This window comes from Chroicocephalus ridibundus, chromosome 1 (assembly GCF_963924245.1).
Source record: "Chroicocephalus ridibundus chromosome 1, bChrRid1.1, whole genome shotgun sequence".
Classification (NCBI taxonomy): Eukaryota; Metazoa; Chordata; class Aves; order Charadriiformes; family Laridae; genus Chroicocephalus; species Chroicocephalus ridibundus.
This window is the reverse complement of record NC_086284.1, coordinates 139,771,741-139,793,947: the sequence shown is the minus strand read 5'-3', so window position 1 is coordinate 139,793,947 and position 22,207 is coordinate 139,771,741. Positions and strand designations below refer to the sequence as shown.

Here is a 22,207-nt window from a genome sequence, read left to right as displayed (position 1 = left end):
ATGCCGTGAGTTTACCTTGCATGGGAAAACACCCATTGAAGCCGTGCCGATGCATTTAAGTGAAACTAAACCCATGCAAGAGCAGGCAAAGCATTGGCCCGCACTTCGCCCCAATCTATATCCATTTTTTTATTATTATTTGGGGGGGGGGACGCATCACACGGTTCTACATTATTTCCCCCGGAGGAGGGCAGCGGGACGCAGCAGCCCCACACCGCGTTGCCCCAGTGCGGGGAGGCGTGGGTAGGCCCGTGGCTAGAAGAACCGCCCGCCCGCACGGAGCTGGTTCCCCCCCGCAGGCCGTGGCTAGAAGAACCTCCCGGTGCTGGCCCCCGCATCAGCGACAGGGTGGGGGGGGTGGGGGGGGGGGGAGGGCGGGGAGGGCGGCTCCCGGGGCGGGGCGGCGGCAGGTGCGGGGCGGCAGCGGGAGGCGGCCATTGGGCTGGCGGCCCGGGGGGCGGCCCGGGGGCGGGACGGCGGGGCAGGGAGCCCCGGGAGAGCCCCGTGGAGAGCTGGATTTAAGGAGTGGCGCCGGGCAGAGGTTCTCCTGGCCGCGACCGTCCCTGCCGCCGCCCGCCGCCGTCATGCCCGTCAAAGGAGGCACCAAGTGCATCAAGTACCTGCTCTTCGGCTTCAACTTCATCTTCTGGGTGAGGGACCCGGCGGAGACACCCCAACCCCCCTGCGGCGGGGCTTTGCCCCTTCGCTCGCCGCCTGCCCGGGAGGGACCCCAGGGGAAAAGGGAGGGCACAAGGACAAAGTGCCTGGAGCGGTGTTTGTGTTTTGGGGTTTTTTTTCTTACTTTTTCCCCCCTCCTCCCCCGGCCCGGGAGGAGAGGGGTGGGTGCCGGGCGCCTCTGCGGGGTTTTTCCCCCGCCGTTCCCGGGGCGGGGGGAGGCGGCCCCGGGCGGGCACCTCTTCCCGCTCCTCCCCGCCGGGCCCGGTGCGGCCCTGGCCCCAGCGGCGCCCCCGGTTACCTGTTGCGGCGCTAAATGTGCTGCGCGCCATAGGCTGGGCGGGAGGTGTCTAAATACGATCTATACCCGGCTCGCCACTTCATTTTTATTGATTTTTGGGGTAGGTTAGCGTAAGGCAGGCCGTGTGCCCTGTCTGGTAACGTGGGGGGGGGAGGAATGCTAGGTGTGAAGGCGGCTTTCCTCCATCCCCCCCACCACCCCCCCGCCCTCCTTCAGCAGCACACACAACACTTGCCCAGAAGCTCTCTTCGCGGCTTGCACCTCTGGGTAGAGGGCTGTCACCGGGTGAGCTAATTCCTCCCAAGTTAGTGCTTGTGGTCGCCGCCGCAGTGTTCGGGAACTCGTCTTGGTGGGAGCCCCGGGTGGAGCTGTGGCTCCTGCCCTCGGGTCTGCTGGGCGGCGCCTGGGAGAGCAAAATCCTGAAATAGGGTGATGTGTAGGAGCAGGCCAGCGCAAGTGGAAATCGCCTCTCCAGCCCAGCTTCTGGCACCCCTGTCTCTTGTTTGCCAGGCAGGGCCAGAAAGCGTGGCTTGACTGCGAGGTTACAGCTGCTCCTCAAGCACTCAGGGCACGGACATCGGAATTTAGCATTGTCTGCCTTACGGAAAAGTACAGGCAGTACAACTGCCTGTGTGCCCAATGTAGAGATGTAAAGTGTGAGGCTAGAAAAAAAAAATGAATTCTCTCTTGGCTGTCTGCTACAGTGGAGAAATGCGTGTGTGACTCCCTTTTCTCCCTCTGATGTGGAGAAATTAAGCCGGAGCTGCAGAAAGAAACTGCTTCTGGAGGCAGTTAAGGTATTGCGTCAGGGATGACTGGAAGACGCTGTGCTGACAGATAAAATAACTTGTGATCCTCCCAACTCAAAAATGGGTTTCAGCAAAGTAAGAAAATGGAACTGGGCTGCAATTGAGGCAACTTGCACGGAGGAACTTTACAAGGGTGCAGGAAAGCATGTATTGACACCTGAGACTTGTGAGGAGGGAGGGGTGGGTGGCGTCGAGTCATATTTGGAGGGTAAGAAGAAAACATTGAACTACTCACTGGCTGAAACCTCTGGGTCAGGGAGGTGCTGAACCCCTTGTTGAAACAGGAGGAAAATATTCATGGTGTGCTCTGTGGTATTTTCTTTTTTAAAGCTATAGCACAAGAATGCTTGTTCTAGCAGAGGCATTGCCTCAAAGACATTCTTAATGCGAGCACCGCCATTTTGCTGTCTAGGGCCCAGGGCTGAGAATAGGGAGTGTCAACTCATTTAGCTCAGGAGGCATCTGTTGCTTGGAGGTTCTGTGGTAATAAAGCTCAGAAGCTTTACGTGCACCTTTAGGTGCCCTGGAAGCATGGATGCAGGCTTGACCTGCTGACAGGGTGGAGGGGAGGAGTGGTGTTGGGGAAGGGGGCTGTACCACCGGTAGGGCTGCTGCCGCCCTGAGGGGCCATGAGGGTGCAGCTCTTCCAGTGGCCTTGCCATCCCCTGGCTGTGCTCACTCATACCTGGCTTGGATGTAGGGAGGAGAAGAGCAAGAGTGAGAGAGAAGAGTTAAAGGGAGATGAATGCTTCTTCCTCCTGGGGTGTCCTGACAAGTGGCTGGAAGCCCCAGGAGGCAGCAGATGTGAGCAGCTGGGGTTAGCCAGGGGTGAGTGTGTTTGTAGGCCAGCTGGAGTGGTCCTTCACTCTTGGGGCTCACTGTGGGTGTCCGTGCCCTACCAAAACTGTCAAAGGGGAGCTTCAAGTATGATGTTAGTGAACCTCATGTCCTCTATGGAGGAATAAAGTAGCAATCTCAGGCTATTTTAGGCTGTTAGGCCTCAATGAACAGTGTAAAGAGAAGGTGTCTTGGGGCAGGGAGCACTAGAGGATGGGAACAACCCTAACAAGAAAGAAGGATTTAATGTTTCTTATGGCATTGGAGATGTGAAAAATGCATTAAGTAATGGAAGTAAATTGAGCAAAAACATTGTGCCTGAGTGCAGTTCTGTGCCTAAATTTGAAGGTGCAATCAGTGACTGGCTCTTGGCCCCCAAGAGCAGGAGCAAACTTTTTCTGGCTTCTGAGTGGGTGTGGGGTCCTGTTGCCCAAGTGCTACTTGGGAACGGTGACAATGATGTAGTTTGATTTAGTGCATCTGCTGGAGCAAGAGAAGCTAAAAGGTCCTGTAAAGCTGTGATCAAGTTCACACAGTGCTGCCTTTTCTGAAATAAGTTGTGTCAGAAGGACAGGTGAGGAATTGAAATGGTCTGCGGCAAACCTGCAGTATTTGTAGATGGCGTGTTAGGTGGCATGTATTTGCCTCCATCAGAGACTTGAGTGAGGGCAAGAGGAAGCAGGAAGAGCGAAACAGCTGGGTATAGGAGGCTATTAAAACAAAAAATTGGGAAACTTTTAAGAAGTTGAAGCTGTGTTCAAAGGGAGAAGATAAAGGTTCATAAATGCTGGCAGGTCAAATACAAAAAAACCCCAGAAGTATATATAGTAAGGCTAGCCAAAAGGGAGTTTTTTAGATACAACATGCAAAAAGCAAACCCACTTAATGTATCCCTCTTCAGATACATTGGGACCAGGGAGCTTCCCAGGGAGTCCTTGCAGTCAGTAATGAGTCCAGGTGCCAAAGTGTTTGGAGTGATGTTCTGTGGGACTTTCCCTTACTGGATGTGCATGGGAAAGAACCAGGGGACATTCTCTGCTCTAACCTGTCTTTGACTCTGAATCCCTCACAGGCTTGAATCAACTTCTGAGTGAAAAGGTGGTGAAACACAACCACCAAATGCTGATTAACAACTTGCTAGGGCCATACAACAGTTAACTTCGTAACTACAAATGTGTTGTGATTAGGTAAAACCTCCTGCTCACTGCCTACCTCAGTGCCAGAGGGCTGGAATGCAGTGAATTTGAGGTGGGTTTTTTATTTTTATGTCATTCTAGGTTACGTAGAGAGTGGCACGTGTGGTGCCTCTGGAATAGGCAGAGGAGAATATTCTTTAAAATTAATAAGTTGGTGTAGACATGGAGATGTGACATTGGGGAAGAGAGAATGGCTACTATAAGGGAAGACAGACTTCATGGAGCTGTTAACTTTGAAGCCTTCAGAAGCCTGAATCTTGGAGAGAGAGAGTGTGCTGGTTAGCATTAGTTCACTTCAGTGTCTCCTGGAAATCTCAAGGCTCTTAGGGAAACTAAGCAGTCCTGAGTAAGATCCTGGCAGGGATGAAATCGCTGATGGAGCGGAGGCAGGGCTGAGATGAGGTGGAGCTCTCTTGTGGTGGAGAGAACCAGCAGAGCTGGCATGCTGGAGCAAACTGTGTGGTGGTCAATACATTCCAACCTAATCTGGAAAAGCATGTGAGGTAACACTTTGTTGCTTGAGTAGCATCCATTGCTCATATTCAAAGTGATGAAGATGAGTGCATGCTGACATAGCAGGCTATGTGACAAAGCAGAGCAAGACACTCATGAAAGGCAGGCATCGAGTAACATCTGAGAGACAGGAGCAGGAAGCAGCCTGGAGTTGTGAACTAGTTGGCTCAGGGGCATCTGCTGCCAGAGAGATGAAATCTTGGGAGAAAAGGGTCTATAGTAGCTTTATGAAAGCATGAGGTGGGTGCTCAGCAGCAGCAGATGAAGAAAACAATCTTCAGAAGTGAAGGACCTGGAGAAGTGGAAAGATGGTGCTACTGCATAAATCTATGGTGTCTTGCAATGCTGTGGGCTGCTCTGGTCTCCCATTTACCTTGAGAGGAACATAGCGGAGCTTGAAAATCTTTGGGAAAAGAGGAGGATGGTTTCTGCTAGCAGGAACTGTTGAGTGAATTGGGATTCTTCAGCCTGGAAGCAGATGAGGGGGTGAAACATGCTAAAGGTCTGTAGGATCACAACTGGCCAGGTAGTAGGTAGGGCTTGACTGTATTGAAAGAGTCAGTGAGCAAGAACTGAGGGGCATTAAGTCTGAGAAGAGGAAGTTTCAGAAAAGGTTGTGGCCGTATGTACAGTGGTGGTGCTTTCTCCCCAGAAGGTGTTGTAGAGTATGCAGTTCAAGGGGTACCTAATGAATGCCGTGGTTGGCAGCCCTTGGTTAACTTTGCTTTTGCAAAGGTACCATCTGTGTCTTTGCATAACCTGTAAGTGCTCAACATGTTAAGTGGGAGGTCAGTCCTGGAAAATGCCACTGTGTGCCCTGTTCTGATACCCTCTTGAGGAGACCTCTTGCAGGATGCTGTGCTAGATTATGAGAGTAACAGGTCCGATGGCTTTTCAGGCATCTATCTCACTAGCATGATGCCCTCCAAAACTTTAGGGACTCTAGAGCTTTGGTTAAAACATGCTTGTGGCCTGAATGGCAGGCATGAGGATTTGTGGATGGTTGCTAGTAATGCTAGTCATGCCTCAGAAGTCTGGTTTAAGCATTGCACACATCTGTCTAACTTGTAGGGAATGTTTTTTACTGTTGTGTTTAAGTAAATGAGTAGTTAGGTGATCCAGTCCCCTCTCAGAGGAGTGGCTGCATCTTGCCTTCAGTTCAATTATCACTGCAAACACCAGATTCCTTGCTGCTGTTGTGCTTCTTTAGGTAGGGCTGGTCCAGTACCTAAAGGGGGCCTACAGGAAAGATGGGGAGGGACTCTTTATCAGGGAGTGTAGTGATAGGGCAAGGTGTAATGGTTTCAAACTGAAAGAGGGGAGATTTAGATTGGATATTATGAAGAAATTCTTTACTGTGAGGGTGGTGAGGCACTGGAACAGGTTGCCCAGGGAAGCTGTGGATGCCCCATCCCTGGAAGTGTTCAAGGCCAGGCTGGATGGGGCTTTGAGCAGCCTGGTCTTGTGGGAGGTGTCCCTGCCCATGGCAGGGGGGTTGGAACTAGGTGATCTTTAAGGTCTCTTCTACCCCAGACCACTCTCTGATTCTACTCCCACCTAGTTTTGCCTACAGGCCTTCCGTCTCAGGGTTACTGATGCTGGCCCTGGCACCTTTGGCCAGGTCTGTAATGAAAGCTGTACCGGTTCAGGTCTTTGCAAGTTTGGGGTTTGATTTGGGGTTGGTGAGGGAGGTGTTGAGGCTGACACAGAACTCGTATAAAGCTTTTTCTTCCAGGCTGGCTCAAACTTAGCAAGAGGTCAATGGAAACATCACATTATGCGCCTTAACACCTAAGTGGTCTCACTGAGGCTGTTTTTGAATAACCTTGGTGTAAGCATGTGCTTGATTACCTTGAGTTGTGTAATGAGTGACTACCTCTAGCTGAGCTCTTGTAACTTGCAGGGTGTGCTCAGGCTTGTTGGCCCCGGTGACAAAGTCTTTTCTTAGTAAAACTGTTGGCTGCTTTGAAGAGCCTGGTGCAGGTCGGGAAGCACCTGGCAAAGCCCTGCATACGGAGTGTGTTCCTGCATGTTCTCCCACTGCCTTCCTGATGCTGAACTGAAGCAAGGGCTTGCATTGTTGAATGTAAATGCTGAGTTTTTTCCCTCCTGAATTTTGTGGAATACAAAGATGTCTGCTGCTAATATTTATAATTTAATCTATTATCGGCAAAGAAGTGCTGTAGCACACAGTCAGAGTTCATGTTGAGTCTTTGAACAATTATTTCCTTGCGCCTTCACACTACCAGGCAACCCTCTTGCCCATGCTCTCCACTCTTCAGAATGTTTTGTGTTCTATAAACAAATGGATTTGGGAGTGCCTGCTAAAGTAAGATTAGGCCTGCGGGGCTCTTTCTCTGTAACTTAAAGATGCCTGTGACTTTGTTCTGAGCTGTAATCTCATCTGCTCCTGCTGCCAGGAACAGCCAGTAGCAATTGGGTGCTCTGGCTTCTGCAGAGGCTCTTCCCTGCCCAAGCGGAGAAGAGGACTCGAAGGATGGGCAGAGGAATACGTGCGCGTGTGTGTGTTTGTATGTATATATTCGCACACATACAAAAGGAACATAAATGAGTTGATTTTCCTTTCTGTAATCAACTGATACAGTTGCTGACTGCAGCGTATGAATCAAAATGCTGCTTGGCTTCAGCTCAATGTATTTTAACTGTAGGAAGTGCTGTGAAATCGGGAGTGGAGTTGGAGGGTGTTGCCTTGAGAAACCTGATGTGAAGCCACTTGTACTTACAGTTCTAGCAGTCCTAGCTCCCATTTGCGATTTAAATTGCAAATATAGTAGACTGGCTTCTGAATAGGAACTTGTATGAAATGGGCACTAGTCTTGGCGGTGGTTCAGGAATTCTGTAATGCTGCTCCTACTGTACTGGAGCACCATTTTATTGCAATAAATGCTGTGACATTAACTTTGCCCGCAACATTCTTGAAACTAGCTTAAGCAGAAAGAAAACACTTCCTTTCCCATCTACTTTTTTTTTTCCAAAGGAGTTTGGAAATAGCTGCAGTTTCTTACATAACTGCTAGCACTCATTGCACATCTGTTAGGAAAGCATTTTTTCCAGAAGTTTGAAAACCTGTGCTGTTGTGGATAACACTAATCCTGTAATTAAGGGTTTAGAGTGATGTTGTGCCCCATCTGTACTTACTGTTTATGGGGTTTTATTTATAGAGTACCAGCAAGTAACAGGACAGAAACAGAGAGTTCATTACTGCTTGTAATGTTCTCTATTTCTTTGCCTATGTGCTTTGCAACATCATAGATCTGGTTCTGGCTTTGTTAATCCACTGTCTTGCATGGCAAGGAAAAACTTAGTTGTCTGTTTTACGCAGAGGAAAGTGTGAGTCATATTTTTAACTAAAAGTTCTTATCTGTTTGAGGTGAAGGGAATATAGTGGCTTTTTCAGTGTACTCTTGTCATGTCTGGGTAAAACCTACATAAGGAATGGTCATGTAGAGCCTGACATACCTTCTTACTTCAAAGAAAGAAAAAGTTATTGTTAGATGCAATGCTGAGCTGACAACTCAGCAGTATTTATTTTTGACTGACTCTATCATATTTCCACTTTACTTACCCTCTGCTACAGGTAATGCCACAAACTTGATAGTTGCCTATAAGCTTGGCCTGAATGTACTAAAATAGCAGAACCCTTAGTTTCCTGTACAAAAGCTTTTTGTACAGGCTTTGATCCATGTATTGGGAGTTCTTGCAGTGGCTCGCTTCTTCCCTATCCCTGCCTCCATGCTGTAGAAGTGGAGGAAGGGCTGGCAGTAACCTGGTGATGGTAGGGATGTCCCCCTACCAAAGCTTTACCTGCCAGCTTTAAGGACTTGATAACTGCTTGGACCTCGAACCCCTTGAGAGGTGGTTCTGTCCCTGGAAAAATAACTCTGCAGTAAGTGGGGTGCTTGACTGGGGATTGTCCTTTTTTGAGATGGTTCAAGCTGACAAGGTCAGAAGGGACTGAACAAAATGGTCCATGTGAAACAGTGGTTAAACCTAAAATAAACTTTTCCAGCTTCCTGAAGTACTGCCATGCATTGTTGTATCATGGCATGTGTTAACAGAAATTGCAATTCCTAGTTGGAAAAGCTCGAGCTTCTAATGTGTGTTTACACTAGTATCATTAGATTTAATGATTCCCTGTGCTAACCTTCTGCTAGGAGGCAGTATCTGTGAAACCTCGGGTGTTAAAAGGAAAAAAAAAAAAAGAAAGAGTTCATTGGAGGTTGCTTGATAGCATGCCTCAGCACTGAATGTTCCAAGTTCATGCTGAAGTTAGCCAGGTTTGGGAGGGGAGGAAGGCAGAGTGTTCTGTATGGATCTGCCTCCAGGATAGACAGGGTGGTTTCTCATCTCAAGTACGTAGCAACTGCCCTCTGCAGTGGTACAGATCCTTTGTCAGTTATCTCTTGTCACAAGGAAGGCTAAAAGAAAGCAGGCTGTGAAAGATAAATACCGGGACACACCCTTAGCAAAACTGCGTGGTTTGCAAGGAGGAGACTGGAGCAGTGGAAAGGGCTGACTTTGGAGAAGGTGCTTGTCAGAGTGTGGGGCTGGATGGGTGGGAGGGGAGAAGTCCTGCACAGGAGGCTCGCTAGAGAAGACGCAGGGCTGGGTGACAAAGGAAGACAGACCAAAAAGGCTTTCCCCCCCTCCCCCGTTGCAACAGCTGTTTGTTGCAACAGAAAGATGCATGCAGAAGCAGAGCCTTTGAGGCAACGGGTGTGTGTTTGCATGTGATGCAAAAAAAAAAAAAATAAAAAATGACAAGAAGCCTTCATAAGATTAGAGGAAGAGTAACCAGAGATTTTTTTATCCTTGCTTGGTGTGTGTCCACTGCAGCTATAGGATAGACGTAAGTCAAGCAGAAGTAAACTAGGAGCTGTAAGATGCTTAGTAGTACAGGGGAAAGAGAAGGAAGCCTAGCTAGCTTGGGCTGGGATGTTTGTAGCACACGTGTGCCAGGACATGCTGGTACTGGAAAATTGCTGCCACAAACTTTTCCAATGCAGTGAGTGAGTAGTGCCTCTTTAACTCTGCATTTTGGTCAGATTGGTAAAAAAAACAACCTGTCTTCTGACTTCCCTTTCTTATACTTGTTACTACAGAAACGTATTTCTTACATGTTTCATAAGCACACAAACCTGCTCTTCTCATAGTTCTGTAGGTTTTTTGCACATACAAAGTGACTAGTTTCAGGAAAACAGTTTTGTTCTTTTTTTTCTGTTAAATTTCTTTTTTGGCGCTGGTTAGATTTACTTAGAAATACCCTGTATTACTCAGCTCCTGTGACAAAACGAGTCTGTTGGTCTCTGCTACATTGGGAGAACATGTAGATTAAAAACCCAGCAACCAGCTCTTCAGGGCATCTGCTTCCACGCAGCCTGGGAGGCTGCGGGGGCTTGCACCCCTGTCCCCGGGAGGGAAAAACACAGCTACCAAAACCATCCCAACATGGCTGCCAAAACCTTCTGGCATTGAATCGGTGGGCGGGGAGGCGGCTGCGTACCAGCCAGATTGGTCTGAGATGCTGCCAGGTCGGTGGGTGCCCGTGGGGCTGCGCTTTGCTCTTCCCCCAGGGCTGGTGATGGTGCCCTGGTCTCTCACTGTCTCGATGAAAACTTGAAGTTTCAAATTAGTTTCTTGCCTCCTGCTTTCAAACTGCCTTTTTTTAGTTCAGTGGTCACTGTGGGTAGGGAGAGTGCAAACTGAGAACACAAGTTTGCTTTTGTTAAACTGAGACAAAAAGTCACTTTTTCTTGCAAGGAGGAGCTGCTTTTTTTTTTTCCTGGTGCACCATGGAAAGAATTAACACTTCAATTTTAAAAATTTTTTTAGTGCTATGGAGTAGTTCACTGACATCAGGCAGTATCACTATTGTGTGATCACAGAAGTCTCTTGTGTCTCTGTGATAATAACGTTTTTCACACGGATGACTGCTTTCCCAAGGTGAAAACATGATGCTTATCCCTCCACCCAGCCAGAGCTAAGTCTGTTTTTCGTTTGTTTTTTTTTTTTTAAAGGAGACAATGTTAACCAACTGGTTTTTCTCAGAGATCATTAACTGAGCCTTCTGCTTTGCTTTGCTTGAACTTGTAGGGTTATCTACAAGGCTGTAGGATGGCTCAGAGTTTGTTCACAATTTGAATAGTCTGGCCTTTAAGCTCTGCTGGGGGGATCAGCTCTGAGTTTTAGTTTTACAGCCCTCTGCTGTGCCCTGCTCTGTTTGCAGCGCTGCCCTGAGCTCTCTGCTCGAACGCTGGCGCTTGTCAAGCCACAAGCGTAGGTGGGTGCAGACAGCCGGGTGTGCTTAGTCTCAGGGCTTTGTAATTCCCGAGTTCTCGCAAAACAAGAAGAGGCTGTTGGTTTCTTCTCCTAATGCTCCAGATCTGGATGCCTATCAAAGCTGAAGACTGTTTGAGACTTACTTTCCTGGGTCAACAAACAGAGTGGTATTAAATACTGGGTGACTTAACTGTAGGCTAGAAGCAGCGCATGAAGCTGTTTTCCATTGCTAAGCCCTTCTCGTTTTTTGAACCGAGGAACTGAAGTGAGGTGAGACTGCAGAGGCTTGTTGAAGTGACGCTGTGGCAGTGAGCGCAGGTAGAGCAGCAGCCCTTCCCTCTGTCGGTCCCCCGCTTGCACCTCTCCCTCCCCCTGGGCTGCTGCTGTGGCACAATAAATTGAAATAATAACGCTGCTGTGACATACTGCGTACTACCAAGGTTCTTCGGCATAACTTAAAATTAGTTTGTCAGCGTAGCCCTAACAAGGAAAGTGGTAGGGATGGCGCAGGCTTTGTTCTTGCTGTGTGCTTTGTGAGTAAGGCTGTGCCTACGCACCAGCAAAGTGCCTTTTGCATAGGTCTGGAAACCTCCGTTTGGGTTTGGCTCTTTATGCATTATGTATCACTTCATCTTTTTCCCAGCTGAAACCCTGCAGCTCTTCTTTGAGTCGGGTGCCTGCTATACGAGAAATGCTGGTTTTTTTTCTGGCACGGCTGGCTTCCTGTGTGAAATGACCCTCTGGCTTTTCTTCACTCCTACCCGAGTCCTTTAGCTCTGCAGTTGGGGTGCTTTCTGCTGAGAAGCTACAAGGGGTGTACCTTCCCTTAAACCCTCCCCTAGCTCCATCCTCTTTGTCCTGTGTAAATCTTCAAAGCGTTCCGTATTTTTTTATTTTTTTTTAATAGAAGAGCACACCTAGGAGGTTAGGAGAGACAGCCATGGCCGGCAGAGCTGTGGCAGCCCGCAGTGAGCACAAGTGCTCCTGTAGCAGGGAGAAGGGGCTCTCGGGCTCCCTGTGGGGAGAGCAGTGGGCAGTCGGGCCTGGTGCAGAAGGAGCCCACCCACGGGTGTTGTCTGTGGAAATGCCTTCCATATTCCTCCTGAAAATTAACGTTTTAAAGTAAACACTTTCCAGTTTCTTGGAGGCCGGTCAAGAATGTTGTTTCCTTTTAGAAGGAACTTCTTATCAGAGAGAAGGCTTTGTTTTTCCTCTTCATGCATGCTTAGCCTAACCAAAGCTCCAGATGTTCTAAGGTTATTGCTCACTCTTTAGTTTAAATTTTTCATGTCTGCTGCAATGTGTGGTATTTCTGTCCTCATCTCACTTTCGTAGAGGTCTTTTTGATAGTTAAATTACCTTCAAAGGAGAGAAGGAAGAGCTGAGAAGCACACTTTTTGGTTTCTTTTTCTTTTTTTGTGTGCAAATGACACCAGTTTTCTTTCTAAAGGAGGGAGGATTCAGTGTGTACAAAGCAAACTGTTAGCACTTGCCTTACCAGAGTGCAGTTCCCTCCTTCTTGCAACACATCTTGATGCCTTCTGCCAGATGTTTCATCCAGAAGCTAATTTATACACACAACAACTGGCTGGAAACACAGGCACCAATGTTAAGAGGAACCTGGAGGCACACAGGCAGAGATGATAATAAAATAAAACTAAATTTGATTGCACTGTTCCAGGTCAGCACTCAGCAACGTTGCTATTTCAGCAGCCTGTATTTTCCTATTCGTGTGGTAACTTATTGGATTGGTTTTATCGTCTTTTGCAAGAAACAACACTCTTTCTAAACTCTATATTGCAGTACGCTGAACTCTTACCAGTCTGTTTAATACGCTAGAACTTTTGTCTGGCCTTACAAGGTGTTTTGTCTTGCAATATGCTTGTCCTTCAGTGTGAAGATCTAAGATCACTAAGCCATACAATGTCACTGCAGTCATCCAGAATAAAAAATTGAGTGGAAGGGGTCAGTGGAAATACTGACACTTGGCACTTTGGTAAACCTTGGGTATTTTCAGTAAGGAACAAGAATGTCATTGTTCTCATGTGGCATTGTAGTTTAATATGTAAACGTATCTGTCGACAAGATGCCTCATGTCAGGAACTCAGTTTGTTCTTATTTTGGTATCCCTGTCCTTTTATGCTGATTCTTTGTCACCACCTCTTTAAAGAACAGAGCTGTATCCTGTGTTTACTTCTGGTGTTGTTACTGATGCAGGGGTGAATGTATTAAATGGTATTATTTAACCAGGCTTGCTTGTTCTTACAGCTTGCAGGGACAGCAGTTCTTGCAATTGGACTATGGCTTCGGTTTGATTCACAGACCAAAAGCATCTTTGAACTGGAATCCAACAACACGACATTTTACACAGGTAAGCGAGGAGATGGCTTGGGGTGATAGATCAGGCTTCTGCGCCCTGATTTCCTGGCTGCTAGAAACCATCTTCCTCAAAGGTTAAAGACAAAAACAGCCCGAGACAGCCTCGATGGGGCAGAGAGCGGCTTCCCCTGGCAGGTTCAGCGGCCCAGCCCCTGCTGTGAGCAGGCAGCAGCAGTGTCACACCATCAGTTTCTTGGATCTTTATGCATTGCGCTTAATCTTTTTTTCCCAGCTTAGACCCTGCGGTTCCTCTTTGGGCACTGTTGGGTAAGTGTTTTGTAGTCCCAGGGACTCCTGGTAGACGTGGAGCACACCTCTTCCTGATGTTTCTCACAGTGATTCAGTGAAGTTTCACTCTAAACTAAATGAGTAGTCACAGATGACATCAATAACTGTTTCATTTTTTTTCCCCAATGTGACAAACCTAAGCTACCCAAAACCACAACTCTATTGCCTCATCTCTCATAAAGAGCGTATGTACTGTTGTCTAACTCTTACAGCCCTATGTATGCTCGTTTATACTGGACATTATGGCAAGGATGCACAAATATCTTGGTCTATATTAGCAACTATTACAGGCAACCTAGATCAATGTAGCCTTAGCTAGGCCAGGTGGAAGTTATTCATAAATATTCTCTGGTCTTCCAGGATTCTAGTCTGGGCTTCCCACAGGCAAAGCCTGGGACAGCTTGATTCTAATTAGGGGATAAACACACATGGTTTTGGTTTGCTATTATGATGTCTTAGAGTTCCTAATGAAATCAGATTTTATCCAAACTGTAAGATTTTGATCTCTGCAGTCACTTTTAGGCTTGGACAGAGGGAACACATGCTTCTTTGGTTGTCATCTGTAGGGGCTCAGACCCTTTTTGAAACCAAGTAGCTGAGTTTGAAGACCTCAAACAATTGGGAACAAAGCAAATTCAAATACGTACCTTTCTTAACATACGTGTCTGTCATCTTGGATTTGGATAATCCTTATACATACATGTTTCACATCCCTGCAGCACCTAGATCTGCCATGTCCTGTGTGGCATCGGTCGTTAGCCATCCACAGTGTGGTTAGGTTGGTCTTTCTCTTGCCGAGGAAAGTGGCTCTTCTGCTGAGCTACTTGATCTCTCACAGCATCTGAACTGGTGTCTCAAGGGTCAGTACAGACCATGTAAGGCATATGCTGGTAGGTGCAGCTGAAGTGGACACCTTGTAGTACCAGGGTAGCCTATGCCTACAGGGAGTACTACTAGGAATGATGAATTAGGCTCGTTAGAGACTGTAGCCGAGCATATTGAAATAGTTGTGCAACTTCATGAAAGAGGCCACAGGCATGGGGACAGCTTATCTGTGAGAAATCTTGTATGCCACCCTTGATGTGCTGGTGTGGTAGCAAACTGGGTGTATCTTGCTGCTGCCACAAAGATTTCTAGATGCTTTTAACTGGGCCTTGGAAAGGGAACAGAAGTCTAAACTTAGCCATTGAGCTGAATATTTAACAAGTCTTATTTTGGGTAGTCTAAAACAACTCTTTCACCTCCTAAAACATAAAACTTTTATGTTTTGATACTTAAGTTACTGGCTGAATGCAGCAAAACAGAGAAGCAAACCTACTTGAAATCTCTGTAGGTTAGTTTTAAAAAGTTTAATAGGAATTACTGGGTTGACATGCTTTTCTGGGAGTAGTTACTGACTACAGTTTCCAATAGGAAGTTGAAAGAATGTGTTAATTGGCACCTAGTAACAAAGCAGGTTACCTCAAAAGCTTTCTATGCTACTGAAAATAAACTACTGAACTAAGAGGTTCTGATGGACTCTCTTTCAAAATGCAAAAAGTTTAAGCTAGGGTGAAAAAAAGTGGTGCGGGAATTTCCTGCTGATAAGAAATGTCAGACTTAATCACTTACATATGCTTAATCAAGTAGATGTTTATTTGGGCAGCTAATCCAATTCATTAATTAAATTAATTAAAATCCTAAGGTTTGCATCTAGGAAATAGCATTTGTGAATGCTTATGTATGGCTTTCTTTGAGTAGTATTGATTGAGTCTCTGAAGGCCAGAACTCTATTTTTGTCTCTCTTGATAAAAATGTCATACTAATGCTACATGCTTTATGCTGTTTCTTTGTCTCATGTTTCACCACCTCAATAACACTTTCCTGCCATCCTCTGGGAGTAGTTTTCCTCACTACCTCTTGCTGCTCTCACCAGCTAGCAGCTGTAATGCTTAAGCTGGCAGTTTGCAAGTTTAAAAGAAGAGGTTTGGGCATAATGGTGCCTTTTAGCCCAGAAACATGCTGCCCTCTATGCTCCAACACACTTACTACCTGAATTCTGGGCAGAACGGTCTACAGGCTCAGCCACTTGGTATGGTTTGAAGGTTTGCAAAAGCAGAAAAGGCTGAGTTTCTTGTAGTTAGAGAGGCTCTCACGTTAGGCAGCTGAAGTGTAGACTTGTACCACCATGACTGATGGAATAATTTGGTGTTTCCTCATGGAAAAACATTTAAAGCCTTATGACAGATTGTTATGATGTCTTTTAAATACCCATTCTGTTAGAGCTAGCATGCTTCAAGGACTCTCAGGTTGTGATAAATCACTAGTTCCACTTGTCTCTAACTGCAGCACACTCTTCATCTGAAGTTAAGTTGATAACTCTGGCTCTGAGCCAGTTTTAAAGTGTGTCTTACAGTTTGACTTAGATGGCTTTATCTTACCCGTTTTCTAAAACTTGTGGAACTGCAGTAGTGGTACACATTAATTGTTGTAAGTTGAAGTTTTTATTTATCAATGCACTTCCCCACAAGTTTTGAGATGTGTTTAATTTGAAAATTAAGCACAACCCTTTTTTTTTTTTTTGCTTGGAACACCTCACTAAAGAAACTTAAATTTTGGCAAAAGCTACAAGTGCTATTTGTGGAGCCACTAATTTCATACCTTGCTGCTGAGGTCTCAACTAGCCTGTATTACATGTGTCTGTTCTCCTCCCTAGGAGTTTACATCCTTATTGGAGCTGGTGCACTTATGATGCTGGTTGGTTTCTTGGGATGCTGTGGTGCGTTGCAGGAATCTCAATGTATGCTTGGCCTGGTAAGTGTTCAGAGTAGTGTTTAAATTTTTAGCAGCAAGATGAAAAAGGAAGGGAAACATTACTGTGAAGTTAAAGGGCAGCAGATGCTGATCGTTTTGGCTCCACAATGTTTAAACTCAGGGTCACCTACATAGTGCTAAAATGTTAAATATAGTTTCTATTTCTGGCCCTAAATTCAAATGTCTGTGTTGTATTTAAATACAGGATGACTTCAGGAGTTAGTGACACAGTCAGACATTGACATATCAAGGCTGGGAGTATGTGTGTACACAGAACTAAAATGTTGATAGAAGTAATGCTATCTACTAAACAGTTTGTCCTGAACTCTGAAGGCTGTGCAGTCTTTAATCTTTGAGACCAGAACTGTGGTATTTGATCCTTGAAACAACAAGCCTCTACTGTTCATGATAGCAGGATGAGCTCTTCTAGTTGACAACTGCTCAACAAGCCAATTATTGGAGAGCAACCTCATTGTTTTCAGACTGGAGGGGCCAGTGGAGCTTACTGGTTTCATGCACATCTGTACACTTGTGGAACTACTCATCCAAATAACCAGAAGACTTAGTTAATAAAAGACTAGAGCGGGTGAAAGAACAAGTCCCCTTCTGTGTCATGAAAGAAGTTAATTTTGTATGTTTCTTGCAAAATGGTGCCTCAGGCCCTTTGTTGTACTTCTGAACATATCTCATTAAAGTGCCTTTAAATGGTAGTAGTGTTCTGGACCTGGTAGTCGATTAAACACAGATGACGCTTATTTTTATTTTATGGGATACATAACAAAGAAATGGCCATTAGGTCTCTGGGAGTTGGTGGCAAGCTAGGTATTAAGTAATGACTCCTAAAGCAATAGGGGTGACAAAACAGAGAAAAGAACTAGTGTCAACTGTTGTGATCTGGGTGACCTGGGCAACTTCAAAGTCTGAGTGAACAGATGATTGGTTTTAATTAACACTGATCAAAAGGGAGGACTTCTGCTTGGAAGACACTGCCAGGCTTTCTGACGCTCCTGGGAGGAAGTGCTGACCTAGTGCAGTGTGTCCTCTTTCCTAGTCTTACCAGTGTTTCAGACCTCCAACTGGAAAGTAGTTAAGTGACAGTTCTCACAAGGCTGAATGCTGGGGACTGGACAAACTTGCAATGTATAGCGTGATGTTGTTTTGTGGTGCTGTGGTCTTAATTAATGATGTGGTCTGTCTTTTTCTAGTTCTTCCTCTTCCTTTTTGTGATTTTTGCCCTTGAAATTGCTGCTGCGATCTGGGGATTTGCAAATAAAGAAAAGGTATGCTGCTCTTAAAAGTTGGCAGGGTGGTGGGATGCTGGAACAGGTTGCCTGGAGAAGCTGTGGATGCCCCATCATTGGAAGTGTTCAAATCCAGGTTGGACAGGGCTTTGAGCAATCTGCTGCTGTGAAAGATGTCCCTGCCCATGGCAGGGGGGTTGGACTAGGTGATTTTTTTTTAAAGGTCCCTTCCAACCCAGACCATTCTATGAGTGTGCCCTCAGAAGGTTATCAGTCTGCTGAAAACTACACTAGTACTCATCAAACCTTGATTACCCAGGGAATTTGGGGCAGAGGAAGAACATGCATTCTAGGGGGAAAAAAAATACAAGAAATGAAACTCTAATATTTAGCAACAAGACCATAGCAGAGAAGTTAGAATCCGAGATGCTGTGGCATGCTAGAAATGCCCTCCAGGCAGTACCTGTCTGACCTGTGTGGCAAAGTGGGCCATCAGTGGAGCTCTACCATTTCTAGATATGAGATAGGTCAGCTATAGGCTGAATGTTTCTCCTCTAAAATGTGACTGATCTGGGCTGTCTCTTCACAAGTAGTCAAGATTCTGTCTTGTTTCAAAATAAGGTGCTTGGTGGTCAGGGTTGCTTCTCTGCTTATGTTACACAACAGGGGAATATAGCAACTTTTGGGGTACAGAAACGAATAGGGAATACTTTTGTGTAACCAATGGGCAAAGACTCAGTTCTCTCACTCCACCTAGAATATGAAGTGTTCGGAAGGGAAACTCCAAATCTTATCTGTTCAGGTGTGGCTTTTAAGGTGAGTGTACCATTTAGGCTCACCTGTTCCGGATAAGAAATGCTGTCCACCCTCTGTTTCTACTTGTCAAAAAGATGGGTATTGCAGGCTGCAGAACTTTTAATGACTGACTTGAATCAAAAAAAGTTTTCCATAATTAATATTAAGGTAAGACAGTAATACACCACAACTCTTTGATCTTGTAGGTTATTGAAGAGTTAAAGGACTTCTACGTGGAAACCTATGAAAAGAGATCTCAAGCAGCTGCCAGAGAAACCCTGAAAGCATTTCAGTTAGCTGTAAGTACATGGTTATACTTAAACTAGATAGTAACGCGGCTTGTTCACACTGTTCTCCATGTCATCCAATCCCCTGTACAGCTCTAGTACCTTACTAACTAGAAGAAACCAAGGGAGTATTAGTAACAAATTGCAGAGAAGATATTTTTGTATAGTATTAGTGAATTGAGTATGCTTTGGTTTTTGTCCCTTTGAACCTCTGAAACGTGTAGAACTAGTTCTTGTTTTCCTAAAACTCAGAAGCAAGCTGGGAAATTCTAGATCTGTGGAATTGATCTAGAGGCACCATAGTATGCATACCTGCATGTCTATGAGGAGCTTACCTTTGTGTCTGTAAGGAGTACAGGCTGTCACCAAAATTAATGCGTGTATACCTAATGAGATCTAGCTCTTCCTTTCAGAATCTTGGCCTTTAATGTAATAAAGGCTTTTTAAAATTAAGTTTATAGCAATCACATTGGGAGGACTTCTAAGCAAATTTGCATAAGGACTGTAATAAAACATAATGTAATCTATTTCTTTTTTACCAAATACAGTGCAAAAATAAGGATTCTTTAACCTGGTTCTCCTTTCTTGTTTTCTTTTGTAGCTAGACTGCTGTGGTCTTAAAGGAGCTCTTGAGCAGCAGTTCATGGACACCTGTCCGAAGAAGACCATGATGGAATCACTTTCTGTACCGGTAAAGCATGACTTAATTCACCCTCAGCTCTGCCCCATGAGTAGAATGAGAAACATGTTTCTGAATAAACCCTTTCAGTCCATGGGAAATTCCCACATCACACTTAGCAACCTATCTCTATGACTATAATCAGCCCAGTTGTGGAAAATCAACATACTGTCACTGTGGAAAGAACAAGCAGGGTCAGCAGGAAATGTGAACTTGTGCAGGAAATGTGTAGTCTGCGTGTCACTAAACTCGCTGGCGTGATGGACAGCATAAGGCCAAAACTTCACCTAAAAACAAAAAAAAAGAGCTCTGTTCTCCTGGCTGCTCCTAACACCAAAGCACCTCCCCGGTGCTGCAGAGGAGCTGTTGGCTCCCCTTTTCCTTAGGGAGGGCATGGGGTGGGAGCAAGTTTTAGCAAGGAAAAGGAAAGGCGGGGGTAGGGGGGAGTGTAATGCATTGTTTAGGTGACTGTGTTGCTGCGAAGCCAATTCTCTGAATCGGGTTCCCATGTTGAAATATTGCTGCAAAGGTGCCTGTATGCCACAGATACAGGAGAGGCATCTTGTGTGGTTCTTAATTATGCCTTTTCCTGTTACTCTTACAACAGTCCTGTGCTCTTGCTTTATGCTCCAAGAGAGCCTGTGTAAGTCTTCCGTAGAAAACAAGGTTCTTACAATGCAGGAATTGAATTAGTGACTGGATTTTATTCACATTACTTGTCCTCACCCTTTCACTACAGATGGCTTTTTCTTTCAAATATCTGAACACATGAGACATTTCAGTCTGTATTTAGACTGCCTTTAGTCTGCCCATACAGTATGCAATGAGTTAGACTATATGGGAGTACTTGAGGCAGCATGCAGGTTTTATTGTTTGCTTTTGTTTTAAGTGCTTCAGCTGTTGACTTAATCCTGTGATGTGTTTATGGCCTAGTCCCAACTGTAGGGGGAAAAAATGCCAGTAGGTAGATTGCAAAATTAAAGGGACGTAATGGTGTGGCTGATCTGTGTGCCTCTGTGTAAGGAGCAGTACTGTATTGATACTCTGATTTAACTGATTAATTCTTGCCACTATGTCCCTGTAATTCTCAATTTGGTCTTTCCTTTGGATTGGTCAAAGAACAATTAAAGAAAAGTCGTTTTCAGCAGCTCACTGTGGTATCCTGCTGGAATAAGTAGGGCAGGAGTTGGGATGAGACCAGCCACCAGGCTTTTAAAGACTTTTACCTGTGTAAAAGTTCCTTTTTCTTGGATACGATGTGTCTTTGGGGAAAGGACTGTACTTAGATTTTTCTTTAGTTGCAATGGTAATTCATTATCCTGGGAGCTTCAGACTGGGACCTCCATGAATCTACTCGTAGCCTAGCATGTATGCATGCAGCTCAAGAAATCCTGAGGTGTCTGCAAAATTACAACAGGTAATATCAAGAGTGGCTTCAAACTTATTTGGAGAAGGGCTGAGTAGTACAGCAACCTAAATGCTGACAGCTCTTACTAACAAGCCAAGTCTGGTACAACTGCTGTTGGTCCTGATCTACCTGATCAGCTGCAGGTGTTGAGAAGGGAATCCTGCTGTAGCCAAGCCATGGTTAAGAGGTTTAAATACTTGAAGAGTAGATTTAAACTCCTCCAACAACTTTTGTGTTGGAACATCTCTGGCCCGCTTTAAAGCTGTGAAAATAAAGACCAGTTCAAAGCAGTTTTCAAAAGATGAGCCATCATCTCTAGTGGAAGCAGAAGTGGTCCAAGCAGAAACAAACCTTTCATATGTATGAACCGCTAATGAACAGTTTTTCTTTTCAGTCGTGCCCTGCTGCCATTGATAATGTCTTCAATTCGAAATTGAACGTGATTGGAGCAGTTGGCCTTGGCATTGCTGTAATAATGGTGAGTTTCTAGATTATTTGGAGGGTAACTGTATGGCCAAAGGCTATTTCTGGCAGAAGTCTGTTGAATGCTGCCTGGCATTCCCATTCCACTGCTGACAAGTACCGGCAGGATGAGGGTGTGCGCTGCGAGGGCCCCCAGGCAGCGCAGAGGGTGGGGTGTCTTGGACCTCCCTGCTTCTGCTTTGGATTAGGATCTGCCTCCTTGTAGTTTTAGCCGTGGTGAAGTTGTATTGGTAGTGTATGTCTATATAGGGCAAATATGTATTTGTCGTGTTGCTAGCCCACTTCTTGATCCCAGTATCTCTCAGGCATCCTTGTTTTTTGTTTCCTTTATAACAATTAAAGACTGCCAGAGAACTGAAATAACAGTGCTGCTAGTAAGAAAATTTGCACTTATTTGCTTGACTTCTGGAGAAAAGGCAAACAGTTTGATTTGCATCCACGGATGCAAATATACCGTAATGATCAAAGATTTCTTAGGAGATACATAGCAGTGGTTTATAGCTGATATATTTGGAAGTTATTGAGGGTGAAGGGATTTGAGAATGGACTGAAATTTGGGGGGGGGGAGGGGGGGCTGTCTCTGCAGGATAGAGTTAATATGGCCTCTGGGTCAGGAAGAGCAGCTACACTTGTCCCTATGTTGACAGAAGAATGTGCTTTGGTCCCCTGATTTCTAATGTTTGCTTTCTTTACAGATTTTCGGCATGATATTCAGTATGGTCCTCTGCTGTGCTATCCGCAAAAACAGAGAAATGGTCTAAGAGCTAAAAACCCAAGACTGCTGCACTATAAAAAAAATCTTTGTCGTTAACTTTAGCGTTCTGAAAGCATTTCTAAAAAGTTATATATTTGTTACCTTTTTAATGCTTTATTTGGTACTGATATAGGTTTGCTTTTTATGTTATGGGTTAAAATGAGAAAGGTATATCTGACTCAAGACAAATATTGTACATAAAATATCTGACTTTCTTGAAACTTATGTAATTTGGATGTAATTTATGTTGGAGACAATTTGATACTTAATAAAGAATAAGACATATTGTATGTTTGTGGGGGAGAAGAGACTTTACTATGCTTATTAATCATTGTTTGATGTGTAGCAGTGAGTTGAACTTGCATAACATCTAAGTGTTAAATTACTAGGGCTTTAGTATAAAGCAGGAAATAACTTCTATGCCAATGCCATATTTGAAGGGAATTCCAAGGAATGGAAAAGACTGTTA

At 45.2% G+C, this 22,207-nt stretch overlaps 1 protein-coding gene across 1 annotated transcript; it reads left to right on the top strand.

Moving 5' to 3' along the window:
• Positions 1-481: 481 nt before the first annotated feature.
• Positions 482-22,046, top strand: CD9 (CD9 molecule). Its single transcript, XM_063355764.1, has 8 exons — positions 482-650; positions 12,900-13,002; positions 15,994-16,091; positions 17,297-17,371; positions 18,334-18,426; positions 19,016-19,105; positions 20,896-20,979; positions 21,680-22,046. The coding sequence occupies exons 1-8, from the start codon at positions 585-587 to the stop codon at positions 21,743-21,745; spliced, it is 675 nt and encodes a 224-aa protein (XP_063211834.1). The 5' UTR covers positions 482-584; the 3' UTR covers positions 21,746-22,046.
• The last annotated feature ends 161 nt before the right edge of the window (positions 22,047-22,207 follow it).

Bases quoted from the DNA above. Each gene is read 5' to 3' on its own strand.
- CD9 (XM_063355764.1), top strand. From the start codon at position 585: ATGCCCGTCAAAGGAGGCACCAAGTGCATCAAGTACCTGCTCTTCGGC. The intron at 18,427-19,015 runs GTAAGTACATGG...TTTCTTTTGTAG, and splicing joins TGAAAGCATTTCAGTTAGCT to CTAGACTGCTGTGGTCTTAA. The intron at 20,980-21,679 runs GTGAGTTTCTAG...CTTTCTTTACAG, and splicing joins TTGGCATTGCTGTAATAATG to ATTTTCGGCATGATATTCAG.